Source organism: Notothenia rossii (genome assembly GCF_949606895.1).
Source record: "Notothenia rossii genome assembly, chromosome: 7".
Taxonomy (NCBI): Eukaryota; Metazoa; Chordata; class Actinopteri; order Perciformes; family Nototheniidae; genus Notothenia; species Notothenia rossii.
This window is the reverse complement of record NC_136905.1, coordinates 46,224,528-46,243,162: the sequence shown is the minus strand read 5'-3', so window position 1 is coordinate 46,243,162 and position 18,635 is coordinate 46,224,528. Positions and strand designations below refer to the sequence as shown.

Here is an 18,635-nt window from a genome sequence, read left to right as displayed (position 1 = left end):
CGCCGAAAATGATTGGCCGAAAATGGTTGGCCGAAAATGGTTGGCCGAAAATGGTTAAAAAGGCCCTTTCGGCCGAAAGAGTTCTAGCACCGGAAAAATATCACAGAATGTCAGAGAACAGGGTTACGTTGGTAAACTAACGTGTTGTTGTGATGACGTAATCAAAACGCGGCGACAAGCACGTTGCGCGACCATGCTCGCGGCTGGCTTACAGCCAACATGTCTGCCGCTTGGAGATATTTAAAAATATCAGAGAAAGAGGCGCGGATTGCGATTTGTAAAACGTGTTCAGCTGACATTTCTCGAGGGGGTGTAACTGCAAAGACTTTCACCACTTCGGGATTACTCCACCACTTGAAATCAAAACACCCGGACAAATATGCGGAGTAAGATCAAATCACAAGCACTGACAGCGAGAGACTGTTCAGCGCTGCCTCTCATGTGCTTGATGAGAAGAGGAACAGACTTATGGCTGATAAAGCAGAGAAGCTAATGTTCATTAAAAAGAACCTCCCACTTTTCCTTAATAAGTAGACAAGGCTGGCTTATCATAAGCTTATCTAGTTCTACATGTCTACTCTATACCCACTTTCCTGAACAATTTTCATTGTGAGTTATAATTCACCATCTCAGGTTATCATTAGGGGGAAATGACAGCAGCACAGTGTTCAATATATTGTACTTGCGGTATCGAAATGATACAATGTTGTTTACATTGCTCATGAGGACAGACCACCTTATTTGCAGATTCTTGAAATTGTAATTTAATTTGTAATTGATTGTGGATTTTGTATCCAGTTTTCACTTTATGTATCTTTATACAATGTTTACTACTTTGATTATGAGGACAGACAGCCTTATTTACAGATTCTTGAAATTCAATTGTAATTTCATTTGTAAATAGTTACATTCATGTGGATTTATCCAGTTTGCACATTTGTATGCATGCACTTATAGGTGCATTTGTTGTTGTTGAAGGCCTGGCTGTTACAGTCTTTATTTACACTATTTTGTTGTAGGCCTACTGGCCTAGATGTTTATGCAGTTTTAAAGCACCTTGGCTTTGTTCTGAATGCACTTTGTTGTAGTTATCCTACAGAGAAAAGAAAATGCACTTGACTTGGAATTAATGTACTATATGCATTCAAAAGTACTGAATACATGTTTTATGGACCCATAATAGTGATTATTATTTAAGTTAAGTTTTGCCATAATCATTTATTTTTCCATAATCAGGCAGCTGAAAAACATTGGTAAAAAATGTATACATTATATATATTTCTATTAATCATTGTCGGGCATTCGGTTTTCGGCCAACTGTTTCCTATTTTCGGTATCGGTTTCGGCCAAGAATTTCCCATTCGGTGCACCCCTAGTAAAAACTCAACTAGACGTGTTTGGAGGAGAAAGAATGCTGAGTTGCATCCAAAGAACACCATACCTACTGTGAAACATGGGGGTGGAAACATCATGTTTTGGGGCTGTTTTTCTGCAAAGGGACCAGGACGACTGATCCGTGTAAAGGAAAGAATGAATGGGGCCATGTATCGTGAGATTTCGAGTGACAACCTCCTTCCATCAGCAAGGGCATTGAAGATGAAACGTGGCTGGGTCTTTCAGCATGACAATGATCCCAAACACACCGCCCGGGCAATGAAGGAGTGGCTTCGTAAGAAGCATTTCAAGGTCCTGGAGTGGCCTAGCCAGTCTCCAGATCTCAACCCCATAGAAAATCTTTGGAGGGAGCTGAAAGTCTGTGTTGCCCAGCGACAGCCCCAAAACATCACTGCTCTAGAGGAGATCTGCATGGAGGAATGGGCCAAAATACCAGCAACAGTGTGTGAAAACCTTGTGAAGACTGAGAGAAAACGTTTGACCTCTGTCATTGCCAACAAAGGGTATATAACAAAGTATTGAGATGAACTTTTGTTATTGACCAAATACTTATTTTCCACCATAATTTGCAGATAACTTCTTTAAAAATCAGACAATGTGATTTTCTGGATTTCTTTTTTCTCATTTTGTCTCTCATAGTTGAGGTATACCTAGGATGACAATTACAGGCCTCTCTCATCTTTCTAAGTGGGAGAACTTGCACAATTGGTGGCTGACTAAATACTTTTTTGCCCCACTGTATATGCCGCTAAAACTGTGCCATTTATACCTGGCTGCTAAATCCTAAGAACTGTTACAGGATGTGTATTTTGAAAATTATGTAACTTTTTATTTATTTATTTGTTATTGTATTTTTTATTATATCATAACTTAGTACTTTTTAATGCATGTAACATATGTAACATGTGTTACATGCATTAAAAAGCTGTCTGTGGCTCTTTTTTCTGCTGTAATTACATACATTTCCCCCCTGGGGGACTAATAAAGGTATTCTGATTCTGATTCTGAAATACTAAATAATTTGTCAGATAAAATCTCAGAATAGTAACTCTATATGCAACCAGATTAACACAAGCAAGATAACATGGTTGATGAATGAACAATGCCATAATGAAAGCATTAATACAAATATTAGAGAACACTAGGACTGCCACCCTATTGTACTTCTATACGGCTAAACTAAAGTTAAAGAGTATCTTGCAGGTTGGTTTTTTTTCTACATGTATGCTTAAACTTGCTTGAAAATTACAAGCAGAGGGAAAGGAGCAATTTTAAGCTCTGCTCTTAAAAACGGCTTTTTTTTAAGGTCATACGTCAAACGCGTCATATTACATAACAAAGGGGAAAAATCTCTGCTCTCTGACCGCGGGTATAGTTAGTAGTTGCGTTGAGTTGAGCTGTTGTGTTTTAGTGAGCTGGTATTTTTCGGTAGTTTTACATTGTATTTCACTATTTGTAATCATGGTGCAGTATTGTGTTTGTGCAGGTTGCACAAATACCAGCCTGTCAGGACATCGAGTCCAAAGTAAAAAGGACCGGAGCTAGCGTTCGTTCCTGGGTGCGTTGTGCATCCACCTCCCTGCAGCACATACTCTCCACAGCTTTATCAGGAAACCGTATTACTTCTCTCTCCCCCCCCTTCGCTGCTCTCTCTTTCTCCCCTCCGGTACACGGCACCGTAAGACGTAGTGTGGAGTTCCATTAGGTAACGCTGTGGTGGCTGTACTGCTCCAGCCGTCTCCTTTGTGTTTGTTTGTTTCCCCCAGTCTGTGTTGTTTGTGTGTGCGTGGTGGCTGTGTCTTCTGTGTCGAAACTAGCATTGGGATCCATGTTTATTAATACGTTACACCGGCCGCTCTCCCCCTTGTTTCCCCCATGTTACGTCACATGCGGGAGGTCACGTGCCGAGGCTTTTTTATGCGGAAGTGAACATTTCTTACAAAAACGACGCCAGATGTCACTTTAGTGTATATTTCTGTATATTTTTTTGAAAATCTAGTGTATTCATCATTTTCCTACACATTTATTCACAGGTGTCTTTAACCTGGAAATTGCTCTTTAAATAAAAAAATACTTTTATCTTGTTATAATATAAAAAAAGAGCACTGAAGAACTGTTTCACCCTGTGTTCACTTCACCCATTCTCTTTTCATCAGGATGACCACGAGAGTGGATCTAGCTCCACCAGTCGCAGTGTCTCAGACAGCTCCAAGGCTGTGGCCAAGCCCCGCCGCCTTCAGCAGGCGGCCCCCAGCGACCCCGACCTGCCCCCAGGTGAGTAATGGCCCTGGGACCAGTGAAATTATTCCCCCTCCCTGGGCAGGGAGGCAGCTCCCTTATAAATTGTGTTTTTTCTTTTAACCTCTAGGAATGCCAAACAAGTCATTTAAATATATTGGCTTGTTGTAGTTCAATCCCTGAAGAGGCCAGTTTTGCCAATGAGGTAGTACCTGTTTACACTGTAAGAATGCATTTAGGAGGAGCTGTGTAGCACTGCTATTTCAACCAGTAAATCAGCCAGAAAGAGTGTGGGGGATGTCTCTGTAATAAATCACTCAGTGATAGCTCTTATCAACAAGGCCACTTGACCACATGCCTCCTACAGGGCCATGGATTCCTTGCCTGCCCTTTTCTACCACTTCACAGCACCTCAGAGACAATGGCCTTGTTTGTTTCTGGCTGGATAATGGCCTTCAAAAATATTTATGACTATTGGGTATTTTTTCATCATGTAAGTCTGTGTGTCTGTCGACAGATTTTGCCTAAATAGCGTCACAAACCGTGCAAGATGCAGTCACAAAACGTTAAAGATATCTATTTGTAGATCAAAAATAAAGGTAAAGTTTGAATATTTGTTAAAGTGTGAATAGATGCACAATGTCAGCCATTTAATTCAACTACTTAACAAACCTGTTGGGGGGTAAATAGGAAAAAATAAAAGTTCCACAGGCAGGGAAAAGGGTTCGAGAGAAAACTGCTAAGGTGAGAAAGTAGTTGGCAAAGGAGTGATTTAAATATGAAGAAATGGGTTTAAAAGAGAAAAAAAGAAGGAGAAAGAAGGGCGTCTTGAGCTTTAAGAGCTAGGTCACCGTCAACAGTGTGGTTCACTCCAAGAGCCCTCGTATGCGTGAATACAGTTGCAAGAAAAAGTGTGAACCCTTTGGAACTACCTGGATTTTTGCATAAATTGGTCATAAAATGTGTTCTGATCTTCATTTAAGTCACAACAATAGACAAACACAGTCTGCTTAAGCTAAAACCACACAAACAATTACATGTTTTTATGTTTTTATTGAACACACCATGTAAACATTCACAGTGCAGGGTGGAAAAAGTATGTGAACCCTTGGATTTAATAACTGGTTGACCCTCCTTTGGCAGCAATAACCTCAACCAAACGTTTCCTATAGTTGCATATCAGACCTGCACAACGGTCAGGAGGAATTTTGGACCTTTCCTCTTTACAAAACTGTTTCAGTTCAGCAATAATCTTGGGATGTCTGGTGTGAATCGCTCTCTTGAGGTCATGCCACAGCATCTCAATTGGGTTGAGGTCAGGACTCTGACTGGGCCACTCCAGAAGGCGTATTTTCTTCTGTTGAAGCCATTCTGTTGTTGATTTACTTCTGTGCTTTGGGTCATTGTCCTGTTGCATCACCCATCTTCTGTTGAGCTTCAATTGGTGGACAGATGGCCTTAAGTTCTCCAGCAAAATGTCTTGATAAACTTGAGAATTCATTTTTCCGTCGATGATGGCAATCTGTCCAGGCCCTGAGGCAGCAAAGCAGCCCCAAACCATGATGCTCCCTCCACCATACTTCATAGTTGGGATGAGGTTTTGATGTTGGTGTGCTGTGCCTTTTTTTCTCCACACATAGCGTTGCGTGTTCCTTCCAAACAACTCAACTTTGGTTTCATCTGTCCACAGAATATTTTGGAACATCCAGGTGCTCTTTTGCAAACTTCAAACGTGCAGCAATGTTTTTTCTGGACAGCAGTGGCTTCCTCCATTTTATGACCAACTTATGCAGAAATCCAGGTCATTCCAAAGGGTTAACATACTTTTTCTTGCAACTGTATATGAACCTACACGCCCGGCTGCCTGTATCAGGGGAGGATCCATTTCCAGGCTGATGTTATGAGATATTATCTCTCCACAGCTGTTAAAGCAGGGTGCCTTAGATGTGTGTGTGTGTGTGTGTGTGTGTGTGTGTGTGTGTGTGTGTGTGTGTGTGTGTGTGTGTGTGTGTGTGTGTGTGTGTGTGTGTGTGTGTGTGTGTGTGTGTGTGTGTGTGTGTGTGTGTGTGTGTGTGTGTGTGTGTGTGTGTGTGTGTGTGTGTGTGGGTGACTTATTAAAAGGTGGGAATTAACAGGCAGAGGATGTTTGCCTAAGAATAATATAATAATAATAATAATAATAAGTGGAACACATCATTTATTAATCGCCAGGGGGAAATTACTACATCACACACACAGGTTGATATACATGAGCACAAGCACAAACAGAACCACATACAGGATAGGAGAGGGAAAGCGAAGGGGCAGCCAGCGCCCAAATCAACCAAGATCACGGTCACCTGTTAGGGGTAATCCACTTTGTCATGTGTTTTATACATAAATATGTGTCCTAGTTTGCTAAGAGATTCGGAATCTTTCAGGAAAATATATAATCTTTTTCTTCTGATCCACCTATTCAAAAACCTGTCTGGAAATTAGCTAATCAGATTTGGCCACGGCACTTTGTGATGTCACAACTGTTTTTTTTGGTTGGGCAACGACTAGCCACAAACCAACCAAGGTAACCCCTCCCACCTTATGACCTGAATCTCCTCCTAGAGCACCATTATGGTTAATGGCACAAAAGATCATCCACAGTTTCACTCATCGTGAGCATTGTGTAAATATTGCTATAATTATGACTTTACTTTGATAGTATATAATATACAAGACAATAACAAACTATAAAAGGAAAACATAAAACTAAAGCTATTTTTGTGATGTATAACCTCAATTTTTTTCAAACATATTTTAATTTCTATAGGCTAATTGACACACCAAGTCACAAGTCCATCATGTGTAAATCTGAGTGGATGTATTTGATTATATGTAGCTGTTGATTTGGTCCTGGTTCAATATTTGTTATTGTCTACATTGCTTTTATCCTTTTATTTTCTACATTGCTTTTATTCTGTCACCTTTATACTAATTTTTGTCTATACAACTGCTGTAAAGCACTTTGGGCTGCAATTCTTGTATGAAACTTGCTATACAAACATAACGCTTATTTTTTATATTAATATTATTATTATTATTATCAAGGTTGAGTCGAGTTCCAAGATTGCCTTCATTAACATTGCACTGACCTAACTAAACCATCACTGTACTTAAAGAGCAACTTGCAGGTTTTTTTTTTTACTACGTTTATGCTTAACCTTGCCTGAAAATTACAATTACAAATGTTAATGCAGGATTTGATATGTTTTACAAGACATAAGGGCAGGAATTCAGAGGGAAAGGAGCCGTTTTGAGCTCTGCTACTAAAAACTGCTTTTTTTTAACATCATACGTCAAACGCGTCATATTACGTCACATGGGGGAGCAACTTTCTCGGACTCCTTCTCTGCCCAATCCGCGGTAGTAGTTTGTAGTTGGTTTGAGTGGTTTTGATTTAGTGAGCTGGTATTTTTTCGGTCATTTTACATTGCATTTCACCATTTTTAATCATGGTGAGCTTGTGTTGGTGCAGGTTGCACAAACTCCAGCCTGTCAGGACATCGAGTCCACAGTTTCCCTAACAGGAAAAGGACCGGAGCTAGCTTTCGTTCCTGGGTGCGTTGTGTGAGGTGCATCCACCTCCCTGCAGCACATACAGTACTCTCCACAGCTGAAGCCTATAAAACAAAACGTTTATCAGGAAACCGTAGTACATCTCTCTCCCCCCCTTCGCTGCTCTCTCTCTCTCTCCCCCCTTCGCTGCTCTCTCTCTCCCCTCCGGTACACAGCACCGTAAGACGTAGTGTGGAGTTGCATTAGGTAACGCTGTGGTGGCTGTACTGCTCCAGCCGTCTCCTTTATGTTTGTTTGTTTCCCCCTGTCTGTGTTGTTTGTGTGGGCGTGGTGGCTGTCACTCCTGGCTCCCGGCTCAACCTCCACTCACCTGCTGCAATCAGCTGTGCACCCTCCCCGACTACACACCTGCTTTCCATTAAGCCATTTACAACGGCATATCAATGAAGGCTCCACAACCTTTTTCCGCCAGATCGTCAAGTATCAGCCGTATCTCGCGTCTCCCCTCCGGTACACAGCACCGTAAGACGTATTGTGGAGTTGCATTAAGCAACGCGAGATACGGCTGATACTTGCGCATTAGTTTCTGTTATGGATCAGTATCAACAGTCCTGTCAGTAACGTTACTATATTATCAATACTACTTTAGTTATAGCCTGATATATGATAGCTAACTTTACAATGTTGTGATGTGACTGACGTTAGTTAACATTAACTGTAGCTAACGCCGGTCACTCACCAAGACAGCTGCCCTGTTCTCCACTGGTTCTCCACACACCACAGCTCCATTTCTCTCCGATGGCCGTTATTTCTTCTAATCCTTGGCTGCTCCTGGTCTCTTGGACGCCTAACAGGCTCATAATTATAATCATATGCATTCGAATATATATTTTCAACCTCTTCTGTGTCAAAACTAGCATTGTGATCCATGTTTATTCATACGTTAGACCGGCTGCTCTCCCCCATGTTACGTCACACGCGGGAGGTCACGTGCCAAGGCTTTTTTATGCGGAAGTAAAAATGTCTTACTAAAACGACGCCAGATGTCACTGTAGTGTATTTTTCTGTATATTTTTGGGAAAATCTAGTGTATTCATTATTTTCCTACACATTTATTCACTGGTGTCTCTAACCTGCAAGTTGCTCTTTTATGAATTTTATTTTATTAGGGATGGGTCATAAACATAAATAAATAATAGTAATCATTCTGTTGGATCAAAGTCAACTTTTATAATGTGGTTGTTTTATTTCCTTAAATGAATTGTTTAGAGAAGTCCCTGCACATCTTTACACTGGGAAGAGCGGGGGCGCGCGGTACGTGAACTCGACTCGCAGGTGCACACGCCTGGGGCAGAGTACATCTAGACTCAAGAGAGAACTTGATAGAGACCGACTCGAGTCCGAGTCCAGTATTCCAAGTCTGCTAAGTGTAAACTGTGTAGCTTTATTATGTTAAAAAACGAATTAAACAGTTGGTTTGGAATTGCCATTGGAAAAAAATGAGATGAGACCATCTCAGGGCAATGCCCCGTCTTCCTTCTTCGTCAGCATCTATGTCGACAAACCTCTGTGTTGCGCCTGCTCCCCTCCCCTTCAAAACAACCAAAACAAAACACGGCCGACACTAAAAAGCAACCACCAGCAATTATCCAGTCATTTGGCCCTAAGCTCTCACATGCTGAATTAATTTATCCTCCCTGTTCTCCATGTGGTGGAAAATAGTGATGTTAATTCATATGCCATGGGGTTGGTAGTCACACAAAGACCAAACACCAAGTGCTTACACCTTAGGGGACTCTGTGAGTGATTATGGTTACTGCTGCTTGTGGGGGACCAGCGGCCACTGTTTGTGAGAACCGCATTTCTCCGTTTCGGGGATTCCTGCAATGGTCATATTCACTCGGAAGAAAATGTGTTCTGTTTTATATTGGTTCAAAGAGATTTATTGGTGGCACGTCTAACTTTGAGTCTAGTTTTAGCCTGCTACCTAATGGATCAAAGTTATGTTCGAGATCAGCAGTTGCAAAACTGAACCCTCTTGAAGAGCCCCAAAGTGTTTCTTTACATTTACTAAGTAGTGTCTTAACAGTGTGCCCAAATGCTTTCTTGACAACCTAGGTCTTTTATTTTAACATTATATCACCCGCAACATCATATTATTGTGTGACTTCTTCAATACAGTACTACACTTCTACTTATTTTTCACAAAATATGGATTCCAATTTCAAGTCCCAACCATTCTCATTTTGATAAATATTATAATATTGCTCAGACAAAATTCAGGGGAAGGTAGTATTCCCGTTCTGCCAAAAAAAAGCACAGAATGCACCTACACAGGCTTATTTCATTGCTCATATTGTGTGTTAAATCCATGTGTATGTATGGCTGTGTGAATGCATGTACCCAAATGTATTTATTTGTTAAAGAGTTGTGCATGGTTGTGTAAGTATGCGTGTGGTGGAGGAGATTGAGATTTGCATGGACTGAAATGCAAACACACTCCTGAGACAAATCCATGGTCCAGTGCTACTGCTGTCCTGGTACTGGGGCCTTTGCTCAGAAACTAAATACAGCAGCTGTACTGGAAAATGCTACTTAAAGAGAATATCCCATACTAGTAAAGGGATTTATAGAATTGTGTGAACTTTTATGTCCCACAATAGCTGCTAGTATTTGCTCGAAAACTGTCTTGATTATATTTCAGAATAACAAGCAAGCAAGTTGCCCATATAGTAATCTTTTTGTGTGAAACTTTTAAATCCTTCACTCGACAGCTACTTATTCTTTCCATATACAGGACAAATTGTGATCAAGGAAATTATAGCATTTATTTCCTGTATTGCACAGAATAGAGCACTTGGCCTATTCTAAAACCAAATAAAGAATCTGGTTTTTCCAGTCATTTTATGGTTGAACAGTTTTAAGTGGGCTTCTTCCCTGTGGGCCACAACACAGGTGTTGGCTGTGTCCATTGTTTACAGAAGTTCTAGCATCGCGATGGCTTGCAGAGAGAAGAATTGTGGCCCTGGACTTAGTGCAAGGTAAGAAGAGATATAGCAAGTGTAAGAGAGTGCAAAAGAGACACTCTTTCTAAATAAGAAACAAAGAGTGAAATAGCAGGAGGTAAAGTGATGGCTTTCCAGGCTGCACACGCACACGCACACACGCACACACGCACACACACACACACACACACACACACACACACACACACACACACACACACACACACACACACACACACACACACACACACACACACACACACACACACACACACACACACACACACACACACACACACACACACAGGGAGAGTGACATTCGGCCAGGTTGATATCTACTCAAAGTCAGACACACGTTTAGTTTATGAGTTGTGTTTATATTATGCCATCTTCTCTTCCTGCAACTCTGTTTGGTCAGGCGGCAACCTCATGAGAATTGTGTCATTTGGATTATGCTAATGCATGTGAGGTGTGTACAAGTGGCAGAACAGTTAACCAAGTCATGGAAATATTTTCGTTTACAGCACCACTTGGCCTAATTATCCGTTCTGTTGTGCCCTTTAGCCAGACATGCGGATCCAGGGAGACAAACATTTGGTTTGGAAAATAAGGGAAAAGTATTAAAGGTTTATATGTTTAACTTGTAATTCTTTGTTTAACAGTAAATGGAAGGAATTAATAATGGCATTGGTTAGGAGGATTTATTATTGTATACTTTCATATTTTATGCTTGAAAGTCCCCTATCTGTAATATTTTAAGTTTTTTCTTACTTCGTTGAGCAATGACCTTTGACCCGGTATCTCGCAGGACAGTTTACCCAGCAGGTGCCTCCAGCAGACCCCCCCGCATGGCAGAGTTTCCGTTCCAAAATCTAAAATGTTCCGGTCAAAATGTCGCTTATTGTTTAGGTGTCCTTTGACAATCAGGCAGTCATATCATTAGCTATAACTAGCTAGATCTAATCGATATGGACATAAATGCGAGTGAAGGCTAATCGGACAGGAGAGAGGGATCAGAGATCAGCTGCTGCTGACGGAGAAAAAGAGCCCTGCCTCTCCCCACCTCTGCTGCTAAATCCACCGCGGAGAATAAACAGAAGGGCAACCATGGAAACCATGCTCGGAAGTCTTCTTTGCTGCTTTTGGTGTATTTTTTGGCGGAAGTACAGCGCCACTTACAGGCCCGGCATATGTACTACAGCGTCTCCAGCGAGTCGAGCGGTCTCGTATGGAAGGACACGTTTCTGGTGCCTATTGCATGTGGACGGAAGACTTTTTTGATCACGATTTCAGTTCGTTTGCGTTACCATTCTCGTGTGGCTCCAGCCTAAGAACAATGACGGATTACAAAGGAGCAGCGGGGGGTACTGGGGGACTGTCTGCGTGCGCATCTCTCCCAGATGAGCTGAACAGTCTTTTTGCACGATTCGAGATCAGACAGGCTGTGGATGCACATGAAGCCCAGGAGCCCTTCCCTTTTTTTTTTATCGGATGTGTGCAAATCCTTTAAAAGGGTTAACCCACACAAGGCTCCTGGACCTGATGGCATCCCTGGCCATGTTCTCAGGTGTGTGCAGTTTAGCTGGCAGAGGTGTTCACAGACATCTTCAACAGGTCCCTGCTGCAGTCTGTAGTCCCCACATGCTTTAAACACTCCACCATAGTTCCTGTCCCCAAATCATCAGCCTCAACGACTACCGCACTGAAGTGCTTTGAGCGGTTAGTCAAAACATTCATCACCTCCACCCTCCCTGACTCTCTGGACCCCCTGCAGTTTTGCCTACAGAGCAAACAGGTCCACAGGCGACACCATAGGCCCCCCCCCCCCTCCACACTGCCCTCTCACACCTGGACCAGAGGAACACATATGTGAGAATGCTTTTCATTGATTACAGTTCAGCTTTCAACACCATTTTGCCCTCCAAGCTGGTCATCAAGCTCAGAGACCTCAGGCTCAACAGCGCCCTCTAACGGGCAGACCCCAGGCAGTGCGGTTGGGAAACATCACATCCTCCACCCACCGGAGCCCCTCAAGGCTGCGTGCTCAGCCCTCTCCTCTACTCCCTGTTCACACATGACTGCTTGGCCACACACAGCTCCAACACCATCGTGAAGTTTGCTGATGACACGACTGTCATCGGTCTGATCACCTACAGAGAAGAGGTCGAAAACCTGACATCTTGGTGCCAGGATAACAACCTAAATCATAATGTCAGCGAAACCAAGGAGCTGATTATGGATTACAGGAAGCAGCAGAGAGAGGGAAACACCCCCATCACCATCAATGGGACTACGGTGGAGAGTCAGCAGCTTCAGGTTCCTCTGTGTCCACATCACTGAGAACCTGACATGGACTCATCACACTGGTGTCATCACCAAAACAGTTCGACAACAGCTCTTCTTCCTCCGCAGGCTGAGGAGGTTCAACATGGACTCCTGGATACTCTGCAACTTCTACAGGTGCACCATAGAGAGTATCCTGCCTGGCTGCATCATGGCCTGGTACGGCAGCTGCACCGCCCTCAATCATAAGGCTTTACGGGGGTGGTGAAAACTGCACAGAACATCACCAGGACGGAGCTGCCATTCATGGAAGATCTTTACTCCCAACGGCTCAAGAAGAAAGCCCTAAGGATTACACAGTGATGCAAATTAGTCGCTTTTCGGCGCCTCCCGCTTTTTTAACGCTGATTTGGGTGACTTTTGTAATTCATGGAGAACCAAAGAGTTTTCGTTTTGGGGGGGGGGTGGTCGTCCGTCGTTCTGTCGTTCTGTCAGACAACTTCTCACTTCAAAAAAAAAGAAGAAATCTAGATCGCAGAATAATTAAACAAGAGAGTGCCTGTTTTTCCTGGCCAAGGACAGGTTCCTTGAACACAAAACGAGCGTAACGTGTCTTCACGTGGTTTATGTCTCGTCTGAAAGGAGTGTAGACTAGAGTGCTGACGGAGAGCACCGGAACGCCGCTCCAGCTCTTCAAATATTGCAGTACCCATAAGGAGCCGTACACATGCCGCAGTGTTTGCGTGGCTGTGTCTTTAGTTGTAAGCACAGTGGCGATCTGTTGTTATTAGCATCTGGTTAGCTAGCTATGCTAACGAATTTAAAGAGCTTTTCTACAACCAGGTGGAAGAGAGCTCTCTCCTGAGAGGCTCAAATAACCTCAGCTCAGTGAGGTTAAGGCACACCTTGATATGATCATTATAGTTATTAATGAGACATTAGAGACTAAATGAAAAAAGGGTATAAAATACTATATGACAGTAACAAAAAATGTGTTAAAAATAACAAGAATAGAGTTTAAAAGGGGAGTGATTTGTAAAATATCCAAAAAGAAAAAGTTCTGTTTCATATGGGTGTTGAAAGATGTATCCATAGATCTCCTAATGTTGCTCTCAAAGTGCACCAGATTGATGCTTTTAACTTCAATATTTAAAAAAAAAAATCTTCTTCCTTGCATCACTGATTACATAAGACCCCCATCACCCTAGCCACAAACTGTCTGCATATGTCTGCTGCCGTCTGGCAGGCGTTACCGCAGCATGAGGTCTAAAACCACCAGACTCAGGGACAGTTTCATCCCACAGGCTATAAGAATGTTAAACACCTGCACTTTTGAAAGAACATACATTCATCTGTTTGCAACTCATATATATCATATATATCAATATTCTAATTACTGTATATAGACTATTCTGCAAAGTTTCTATTATATTCTGTTTCTATTATATTCCATTTTATTTTATTTACTCATACTATTTTATCTGTTTTATTGTGTTGCCTTTGACCTAAGATTGTAATTTTCATAACTACACTGTAGCTATGCACACATGACAATAAAAGCCTTACCATACGGTATACTTTATTGTCCCCGTAAGGAAATTGGAAACTTGAGGAGGAGTCCGTTAAATTCAAAATGGCCGTTATGTTGTCATGTGTGTTTCTATGTTTTTGCCCTACGTTTTCCCGATTTTGTGTGTGTTTGGCAGGGTTGCTACAATAGGGTCTTCGCCAACCTCTGGTCTCAGACCCCAATCACATGTATTATTATTAAATTGTTATTTACAAGCAACTGATGAAAGCAGGGGTCAGAAGTACATAGCTTTGACTTTTAGGGAATGCAGCTCTGGATTGATCTCTTTTATGCTATATTTCTACAATGTCTTCTTGTTTGTCAAAGTCAACTTTAATGTCAATTTGTCTGTGTGTTTGTACAGACAGATCAAAATAACGCTTCCAACAATCCCGAATACAACATACAAATATGTATAATATGTACATTCCTCTATATATACAATCAACAGATACATTTACACATAGGCACACATTAAGATAAAACACAATAATCAATATATACAAAATAACAAAATAACAGTCACTTCAATATGTTATTGAATGTACCTACATGTACATGTTTGCATATGTTTTCTATTTATAATCAGGCAGTGGCGAGCAGTGACTTTTACACCTAGGCCCTCTGACCCCCCCTTCCCCCTAGAAAAAAAAAAAAAGAGTTATTATGTCACAGCGTATACTTCAGCGGAATATCAAAACAACCGCCCGGGATGCAAAATGAATCAATGAAAGCGACCCTCTACCACACAAAAGAACACCTGTATACAACCCAATTTGTGTTCTTTGAAATTGAAAAGGATATTGCATTGTGTTTGTTACCTTCGTTGCAGTTGTATGTCTTAAGTGTAATTTGGCTTTGCTTCCTATTTTGTATGGACATGCTTTTATTTTGAAGGCGAGTTTACGCTGTTGCTATGGAAACAAGAAAAGCTTCACAGCAGGCGGAACTAGTCATAAAGTCCGCGATAATAAAACCCACCCATTTAGAGGGAAGATATGATTGGTCAATTCTACTGTCATTTGACATTACTCTCTTTCAGTTACTATAGCTGGCCCTCTGTGAATTCATAGCTGGACCACCAATCAGCTCTTATCTTCACAGTAACTCGCAGTTACTCGCTTCTTTCATTTAACCCTTCACATTCAAACAGAAACTGAATAGGCAGATTCGAAGGATTTATTTCTTTGGAAATGTTATTTTAAATACTATTAAATCAAGTTATTTTCGTAAAACTAATGAAAATATAAAAAAAACAAATCTTTATTTTTTTAAATATAAAAATAAATAAATATCTTTTTTAATGTTTTTAAATATTATTTTGAAGAATATCTTAGGCTCTCAGAGAGGGCCTAGAGGGCCCTGATGGCTCGCCACTGTAATTTGGTTTACATTTTTCGCAGATTGAGATGTTTCTCATGTTTTGTTTATGTGTTCGCAGGTTACGTGCAGAGTCTGATCAGACGTGTTGTGAACAACGTGAACATTGTGGTGAACAACCTGATCCTTAAGTACGTGGAGGATGACATTGTGCTGTCGGTCAACATTACCTCAGCAGAGTGCTACACTGTGGACGATATATGGGAGAGGGCCTTCATGGACATTACTGGTGAGCAATGGCTACTAATATTTCTTGGATTAACTAGTACATCCACTGAGACAGGAACCTATTACAATATGTGTTTGAGTTTGTTTGTTGAAACTAAGGTCATGGCTGTTTATGTAAATGCATAATGTGAGCTGCTAGAGAAGTCTCATTCTGATTGGAGCATGTTTATTTAATCGTTTATTTGGCAGGGACAATGCACAGTAATGAACACTTAAAACATTCAAATGTATCAAGCGTAATATTGCCAGATTTAGCTTTAAGCTCCATCCGCAGTCCCTCACATAAAACATTTAAGAAAATTACATTTTACAAACATAGAAAAAACAAAAATAAAGGATATGCACAAAGAGCAAGAGCAGCAGACACAAGTATTTACCACATGGCAGTACAATGTAGCAGCAACGACATATAAAGTGCAAGAGAAGATACAAGAGCTAAATAAGTGCAAGATGAGTTACCCCGGTATTAAAGTGCATTTAGCGGTGATTGCACTTCTGTTTGATTCTCAACCATTCTTTGAGTTGACCTTTAAAACTATTGAGAGTGGGGCAATCCCGTATCTCAGTTGGGAGGCTATTCCAGAATGAGTCCATGTAAACATTTATAAACAAAGCACATACTTTTAAAATACTTAAAATTGTCAAAGCTCAAGAAATTGTGTTTTTCAAGGATGGTACAGTGGTGGTATGAATGTGGCTTTCTGTCAAACACCTTGATAGCTCTCTTGATTGATTGATTGATTGAAAAGTTTATTAACAGCTTGTATATTGGGTACAGTACAGTACAGCTCAAAACATACAATTGTTAAGGGGATGCAGACCAGAGAAAGACTTTCGTCTTGTTTACATCAGGGTCCCCCATTTCCAATTCATCATATCATTTAAGACATACAAGACATATTTGACATACAGATGGCTTATTTACAATTTACATACAGGTGTTTTTTTACATACAGATGGCTTACTTACAAATTTCATTTTAGATTTCGTTCTAATACATCCTAACCGGACATTTAAGACATACCAAGTCTACAGATATACAGTTAGTAACAGAGTCTAAAATGCGAGTATATACATAGATGGGGGGGGAAGCTGTCCATTGTACGACAGGTTGAGATTTGTACCATTACTGGAGCCAGTTTTGCAATGGTCTCCCCCGAAGGTGCTCTTTAAGAGAGGTTTTGAAGGTAAGTATAGTTTTACTTTCCTTTACAGTAGTGGGAAGAGCGTTCCACCTTGATGTGGCATAATTGCGAAACGTGTATTCCCTTTTTTTGTGCCAAATCTGGGTTTTACATGATTTGTGGAGCTCCCTCTGGTGTTATGATCATGATATTCCTTGACCTTTGGGAATAATTTTGACATGTACATGGGTACCATAGAGGTGTATAGGATCCTGTAGACCAGGCCCATTGCAAGTAGCTGTACTCTGTCGTCTACTCTAAGCCATCCTAGGTTGTCAAAGTGGGCAGCTGTACAGCTGTTCTATTGGTTTCAGGTTTGTGGCAAAAGCATACGACCTGTTTGTAAAACAGTATTCAATGTGGGATGGAATCATACAGTGGAGGTATGACTTTGCAGCACTGACAGTTAAGAAAGGTCTAATTTGTTTAAAATGTTGCAAGTTGAATATAATAGTATTGGATACTTTCTTAATATGTTTATTAGAAGTCAAGTTCGAGTCCAATATGACTCCAAGATACTTGAAATTAGGTCCAATGCAGGGTGGGCTTCGACACAGAGTGCGCTTCGTCTTGCATTGATGAAACTATGTATTGTATACTCATGTGCTCCTCCTCTGGATATGGCCGTTTCCAATTTAAAATCTGATTTTATCACGCTGCAACATGCACTTCTTGATTCCAAACTGCTATTTGAACAGTAAGAAAACCAAAGCAATGCTCTTTGCTACCAAGTCAGCGTCCTCTTGCCTCTCCATTGACACCCTTGATGGCGTCTCCGTTGAGTTTGTCGATACCTACAAATATCTGAGCTTTTGGTTGGACAGTAATCTGAACTTCAAACATCACATTGAAGTTCTAACAAAGAAATTGAAATTCACTCTTGGCTTCCTTTTCAGACTTAAATGTTGTTTTTCAATTTCACCCCGTCAAAGGTTGGTCTCTGGCTTATTCCTGTCCCAGCTGGACTAGGGTGATACCATTTATAGATTTGCCTGTCCCACTGTTTTGGCCAAACTTGACCCACTCTACCATGCTGCACTGCGATATACATATCAAATGCACCCCATAGGACTCATCGTTGCAAACTGTATAGCCTAACTGGGTTGGCCTCACTTAGTATGCGTAGGATGCAGCATTGGTTTTTATTAATGTATAAAGCCATTTTAGGTAAGCTTCCACTGTACATATGTGCCAGTTTGTGACTCTTACAACCTCAGATCCAGTGCCTGGATACGGTTCCAGGTACCTGCTGTGCGGACTGAGGCTGGAAAAAGAAGTCATTTTTATTATGGTCAATGGTCTTGGAATGACCTTCAATCAAGCCTAAAGCTGAGGGCACTTGTCTCAATAGCAGTTTTCTGAAGTCCTTACCACCAGCTGCTCTTGCAGTAATAAGTAGTGTATCTTTCTTACTGTCCCAAATGTGCACAATGTAGTGACTGCTTTTCGTCTTTTTGTTTACTTAGTTTTGATCTCTGTATTTTACATGTCTGTGTTATCTTTAATAAATATAATGTGGAACGTTGCTGTGGAACGTTTCTTGGCCAGGTCAGCATTGTAAATGAGGTTTTATCTCAATGCTTTTTATCTGGTTGAATAAAGGTTAAATACAAAATAAAATAAAAATTCAAAGACACAACAGGTAAATGAACTGGACAGTGACTGATCCTCAGTAAAATAGTGTCTAATGGATGTGTCCAACTAAGGGAGACACACACACACACACACACACACACACACACACACACACACACACACACACACACACACACACACACACACACACACACACACACACACACA

At 41.1% G+C, this 18,635-nt stretch overlaps 1 protein-coding gene across 1 annotated transcript in view; it reads left to right on the top strand.

Moving 5' to 3' along the window:
* Positions 1-18,635, top strand: part of vps13b (vacuolar protein sorting 13 homolog B) — a 460,668-nt gene that overhangs the window by 72,039 nt on the left and 369,994 nt on the right. The window contains 2 exon segments of the mRNA XM_079694034.1: positions 3,552-3,669; positions 15,482-15,649. Coding sequence (XP_079550160.1) covers positions 3,552-3,669; positions 15,482-15,649 — 286 coding nt within the window.